Source organism: Mandrillus leucophaeus, unplaced genomic scaffold (genome assembly GCF_000951045.1).
Source record: "Mandrillus leucophaeus isolate KB7577 unplaced genomic scaffold, Mleu.le_1.0 Scaffold141, whole genome shotgun sequence".
In the NCBI taxonomy this organism is placed as follows: Eukaryota; Metazoa; Chordata; class Mammalia; order Primates; family Cercopithecidae; genus Mandrillus; species Mandrillus leucophaeus.
Window position 1 is genome coordinate 2,012,959 of NW_012101377.1, and position 6,117 is coordinate 2,019,075.

The 6,117-nt window shown below is 48.3% G+C and overlaps 1 protein-coding gene across 1 annotated transcript in view; it reads left to right on the forward strand.

The window, feature by feature from the left end:
- Positions 1 to 3,275, forward strand: part of TMEM39B (transmembrane protein 39B) — a 28,301-nt gene extending 25,026 nt beyond the window's left edge. Inside the window, exons 8-9 of the mRNA XM_011974033.1 lie at positions 458 to 578; positions 2,840 to 3,275. Coding sequence (XP_011829423.1) covers positions 458 to 578; positions 2,840 to 3,082 — 364 coding nt within the window. The 3' untranslated portion in view covers positions 3,083 to 3,275. The remainder of the gene's footprint in view (positions 1 to 457; positions 579 to 2,839) is intronic.
- The last annotated feature ends 2,842 nt before the right edge of the window (positions 3,276 to 6,117 follow it).

Consider the following 6,117-nt stretch of genomic DNA (forward strand, 5'->3'; position numbering starts at 1 on the left):
GGGGTTTCACCGTGTTAGCCAGGATAGGCTCGATCTCCTGACCTCGTGATTCGCCCGTCTCGGCCTCCCAAAGTGCTGGGATTACAGGCTTGAGCCACCGCGCCCGGCCTCAGCTTAGTATTTTACAAAGACCACTCAGACAACTGTGTGGTGGACCATTTGGAGGCAAGAGGTGAGACCAGATGAAGCAAAGGAACCAAGAGAGGAAAAAGGATTTTCTCAACAATCTCTGAGTAATTAGTGTCAGCCCTAGACATTCTAACTCACAGTACAGTGAATTCCGCATGATTCTTACCCCATTTTACAGGGGAGGCAACTGAAACCCAGAAAAGGAAAGTCAGTGTGTCTAAGTGATAGAAATGGGAGTAGAGCCTGGTGATTCCCTCCTGCCCATTCTTCTCGTACCCCTTTTGTGGGTGAGCTGGGGATAAGGGGCACTGTTGGGCTGTGCCTCCAGGTGGACTGAAGAATGCATGTGGCCGCAGGGCGTGCTGGTGAAGCACAGCAAGAACGTCTACAAAGCCGTAGGCCACTACAACGTGGCTATCCCCTCTGATGTCTCCCACTTCCGCTTCCACGTGAGTCTCCTCCCCGGGGAAGGAGGATTGGGGCCTGAGGGAGAGGGTGGGAGGATCTGCAGGGCAGGAATGTGATGTCATTGCAAGAGAAAGCTATTTTCAGTATTTCCCCAATCCAAAGGAAGACAGTGCACACATGTAGCACAAGGATAGCCGTACAAATTGTCACTTAATAACTGCAGCTCGGCTGGGCATGGTGACTTACGCCTGTAATCCCAGCACTTTAGGAGACCAAGGTGGATGGATCACCTGAGGTCAGGAGTTCAAGACCAGACCAGCCTGGTCAACATGATGAAACCTCGTCTCCACTAAAAATACAAAAATTAGCCAGGCATGGTGGCGGGCGCCCGTAATCCCAGCTACTCAGGAGGCTAAGGAGGGAGAATCACTTGAACTCGGGAAACGGAGGTTGCAGTGAGCCGAGATCACGCCACTGCACTCCAGCCCAGGCAACAGAGCAAGACTCATTCTCGGAAAAATAAAATAAAATAAGTAAATAACTGCAGCTCATTTGGTTGTAGATCTTTCAGGACATTGGACAGAGGGAGAGAAGATGATAGTAAAAGAAGGGGCTCTTGGCAGTGAAAGACAATACTGTCTTTATTTGTTACTGTGTGCCAGGCATGTCCTTAAGCACTCTCCATGCACCTTCCTAGTCAGCCTTCCCCTGAACCTTGTATGTGAAAGATATGCTAGGGTTATCTCTGTTTTTAGATACTGAAATCAGCTTAGAGAGTTTAACTTGTTAAAGGCTGCCTTGTTGCGAAACTTGAGATGTAATGGTAATGACTCATGACTTAGCTATGGAAAGGGCTGAAAATTATCTAAAATAGTGATCTCTTTTTTTTTTTTTTTAATTTCACTATGAAATCCGCCCCCCCCCTTTTTTTTAAACACAATCAGAGGCCAAAATCCAATATATGGGACCTCCTGGCGCTGCTCTGTTTGGAGGAGTTAGAACCCCCTTCACTTCCTGCTCACCCCTCCTGTAACTCCTAAAGGATCCCCTTGAAACCTGGGGCTCAAAGGACACAACGTGAGAAATCACTGACCTAGGCTGATGTGTTCATTTCACAGTTGAGAAATCCAAGCCCCAGGGAGGAAAAGGACTTGCCCAAAGTATTGCAGCCTGTTAAGTGCAGAGCTGAGCCTGACATCCTGGTCTCTTGGCCTCCCATTTCCTGCCACTTCTCCTGTCCTGTAATCAGCTCTTGAGATTTAGGTACCTTGGCCCCTGTGGAATCAAAATCCCTAGACACTCTGCACTTTTTTGAACTGATGAGAAATTTTTTTTTAGTCCCTGCGTTCTACCTTGCTGTTGAGAGTGAGCTGTTGCCATGTACCTTGGCAGCTTCCAGCCTAGCTAGGGATGCTACCTATGAAGTAGTAGGTAATTCAGGCTGTAGAGTCTGTAATAACTTTCCATGCCTGTGTCATAGGATTCTAATTTGTTCAGGCCCAACAATAGCCAGGAGATGACATTAAAAGCTGTTGATGTTATTGAGGGTCAGTGGATAAGGGAGAAAAAATTTTCAAAAATTAAAATTAAAAAAAAATTTTAAAAATTTAAAAAATCTATCAATAGATAGATAGATAGATAGATAGATAGATAGATAGATAGATAGATAAATTGATTGATTTTATTTTTTATTTTTTGAGATGGAGTCTTGCTCTGTCGCCCAGGCTGGAGTGCAGTGGCTCTGTCTCAGCTCACTGCAAGCTCCGCCTCCTGGGTTTACGCCATTCTCCTGCCTCAGCCTCCTGAATAGCTGGTACTACAAGCGCCCGCCACCACGCCCGGCTAATTTTTTGTATTTTTAATAGAGACGGGGTTTCACCGTGTTAGGATGATCTTCATCTCCTGACCTCGTGATCTGCCTGCCTCGGCCTCCCAAAGTGCTGTGAGCCACTGCGCCTGGTCAAAAAAAAAAATTTTTTTAAAGGTGTTGACTTTAGACCACATAAAGAGTTTGAGAGAGCAAGCAGAACCTGTCAAGAAAGACTTCCTAGGGGAGGTAGAAGTTGAACAGGATCTTAGATGACTTACATGGGAAGCAGCAGTCCTATCAGGAGGAATACCACAAGCAGAGGCAGATGAGGTGGCAAAGTCCACATCCAACCCCAGAAAGTCTTCCACCCCACCCATGTCTGCATGGGGCCCCAAGAGCCTGTCCCCTTCACTGGCCCACCCAGAACCCCTATCCAGGAGGAAGGTTTCTGGAGCATACCTTTTAGCCATGCCCACCCCCTTCCGGTTGCAGTTCTTTTTCAGCAAACCCCTGCGGATCCTTAACATCCTCCTGCTGCTGGAGGGCGCTGTCATTGTCTACCAGCTGTACTCCCTAATGTCCTCTGAAAAGTGGCACCAGACCATCTCGCTGGCCCTCATCCTCTTCAGCAACTACTATGCCTTCTTCAAGCTGCTCCGGGACCGCTTGGTATTGGGCAAGGCCTACTCATACTCTGCTAGCCCCCAGAGAGACCTGGACCACCGTTTCTCCTGAGCTCTGGGGTGACCTCAGGGACAGCGTCCAGGCTTCAGCCAGGGGCTCCCTGGCAAGGGGCTGTTGGGTAGGAGCGGGAGGGGGGAAAAAAAAAGACAAAAAAATCCACCAGAGCTTTGTATTTTTGTTATGTACTGTTTCTTTGATAATTGATGTGATAAGGAAAAAAGTCCTATTTTTATACTCCCAACAAGCCTGTGTCCTGTGGTTCTTTCCCTTCGGGTGTGTGAGACGTATTGCAGAGGTGTGAGATTCTGGTTTAGAAAGTCCCCACATGTGGCTTCTGAAGCCTCTGTGGGTACTGCCTTCTTCAGGAGAGAGGAGATGAGGAGGCACTAGAGGCCATGGTAGCAGTGATAGCTACTGCGAACTGAATGCTCACTGTGTACCAGATGCTGCTCTGTATGTATTTCAGGCCTTGCCTTAATTTAACTTTTATGACAACCCTGGGAATAAAGTACTGTCACTCCAGTGGATGAAGAACTGGAGCTCAGGGAGTTATAGTGACTTGCCCATAGTCACACAGCTAGGAAGTGGTAAAGCTGGACATAAAACCTCTGAAAGGCCTGGCACAGTGGCTCAAGCCTGTAATCCCAGCACTTCAGGAGGCTGAGGTGGGTGGATCACTGGAAATCAGGAGTCTGAGACCAGCCTGGCCAAGACGGTAAAACCACATCTCTACTAAAAATACAAAAATTAGCCAGGCGCAGCCGGGCGCAGTGGCGCACGCCTGTAATCCTAGCACTTTGGGAGGCCAAGGCAGGCAGATCATGAGATCAGGAGATCAAGACAACGGTGAAACCCCATCTCTACTAAAAAATACAAAAAGATTAGCCGGGCGCGGTGGCGGGCGCCTATAGTGCCAGCTACTCAGGAGGCTGAGGCAGGAGAATGGCGTGAACCCGGGAGGCAGAGCTTGCAGTGAGTCAAGATCATGCCACTGCACTCCAGCCTGGGCGACAGAGTGAGACTCAGTCTCAAAAAAAAAAAAAAAAAAAAAAAGCCAGGCGTAGTGGCACATGTCTGTAGTCCCAGCTACTTGGAAGGCTGAGGCACGAGAATCGCTGGAACCTGGAGGCAGAGGTTGCAGTGAACTGAGATCGCACCATTGCACTCCAGCCTAGGTGACAGAGCAAGACTCCGTCTTAAAAAAGAATAAAAATAAGGCCGGGCACCATGGCTCACACCTGTAATCCGAGCATTTTGGGAGGCCGAGGCAGGTGGATCACCTGAGGTCAGCAGTTTGAGACCAGCCTGACCAACATGGAGAAACCCTGTCTCTACTAAAAATACAAAATTAGCCGGGCATGGTGGGTGGTGCATGCCTATAATCCCAGCTACTCAGGAGGCTGAGGCAGAAGAATTGCTTAAACTCTGGAGGCAGAGGTTGCAGTGAGCCAAGATCGTGCCACTGCAATCATGCAGTGCCAAGATAGAGCCAAGATCCAGCCTGGGCAACAAGAGCGAAACTCCATCTCAAAAATAAAAAACCTCTGAAAGATGACACTACTATCCTAGCAGAAGGTGATGTCTTGATTCTCTCAGCGTGTAGTCACTGAGACCCTCCTTACTGGATATTATGCTAGATGGTGAGGATGCCAAGACACGAACAAGCAAGTAATACTACACTGGGATGAGCCCAACAGTTACAAGGTACAGTAGAGCAGAGGGGAGAGAATGTTTAATTTCCTCTGGGCTTCTTGGAGGAGGGGATAGTCTGAATTGTATTAGCCACTTCCTAGGTGGACAAGAGAGGAAAAGGGTGTTTCAGTTAGAGAAGCAGGCAAATGTAATAGTGCACATGCAGTAGCACACAGATTGGAGCATCCTGGTGTGTTTCGGGGAAGGTAAACAAAATGCAGATCTTAGAGCAGGAAGAGTTAAAAAAAAAAAAAAAAAGTGGAGTGGGAAAGGTCAACAGAGGCTGGATCAGGGAGGACCAGTAGTCCTAGGCTAGCAAAGGTATATGAGCAGGGTCACATGCTAGAGTAGAAACAGCTGCTTGTAAGGTCACTGCCTCCTATGGGCATAGGATAGAGGGTTTAGGCTGAAAGGAGAGGACACATGGACACTCAGCCATTCTCATCTATTCAGCCCATGTTCCCTGAGCCCTTCTTGGCCATAAGGTATGCAGACAAGCTCACAGTGGTATATGAGAGACACACACCTCAACAAATATTTTTGGTGCCTCTATTGAGGTGGACACTGTGCTGAACACTGGAATGGTTACAAAGATAAGGAAGATACTGTCCCTTCCAAAGACAACAAGGAGAAATGGACACACATTATGAGCAAATTTGGGTGTGAAATGCTAAGGAAAACTAGTGTCCATTTCTTCCTGTAGTAGCAGAGAGGACAGGTACCCTATCTGGAAAGACAGGCTTCCCCAAAGAGCTGATAGCTGAGTTGGGTCTTGAAAGTGAGTAGTTCTCAGAGTCGGGCGCGGTGGCTCACACCTGTAATCCCAGCACTTTGGGAGGCTGAGGTGGGTGGATCACCTGAGGTCGGGAGTTCAACACCAGTCTGGTCAACATGGCAAAACCCCGTCTCTACTAAAAACACAAAAATTAGGCTGGGCTTAGTGGCTCACGCTTGTAATCCCAGCACTTTGGGAGGCTGAGGCGGGTGGATCACGAGGTCAGGAGTTCGAGACCAGCTTGGCCAACACAGTGAAACCCCGTCTCTACTAAAAATACAAAAATCAGCTGGGTATGGTGGCAGGCACCTGTAATCCCAGCTACTCGGGAGACTGAGGCAGGAGAATCGCTTGAACCCAGGAGGCAGAGGTTGTAGTGAGCCGAGATTGCGCCACTTTACTCCAGCCTGGGCGACAGAGCTAGACTCTGTCTCAAAAAGAAACAACAACAATAACAAAAAATTAGCCGGGTGTGGTGGTGCATACCTGTAATTCCAGCTAGTCAGGAGGTTAAGGCAGGAGAGTCGCTTGAACCCGGGAGGCGAAGGTTGCAGTGAGCCAAGATCATGCCATTGTACTCCAGCCTGGACAACAAGAGCAAAACTCTTGTCTCAAAAAA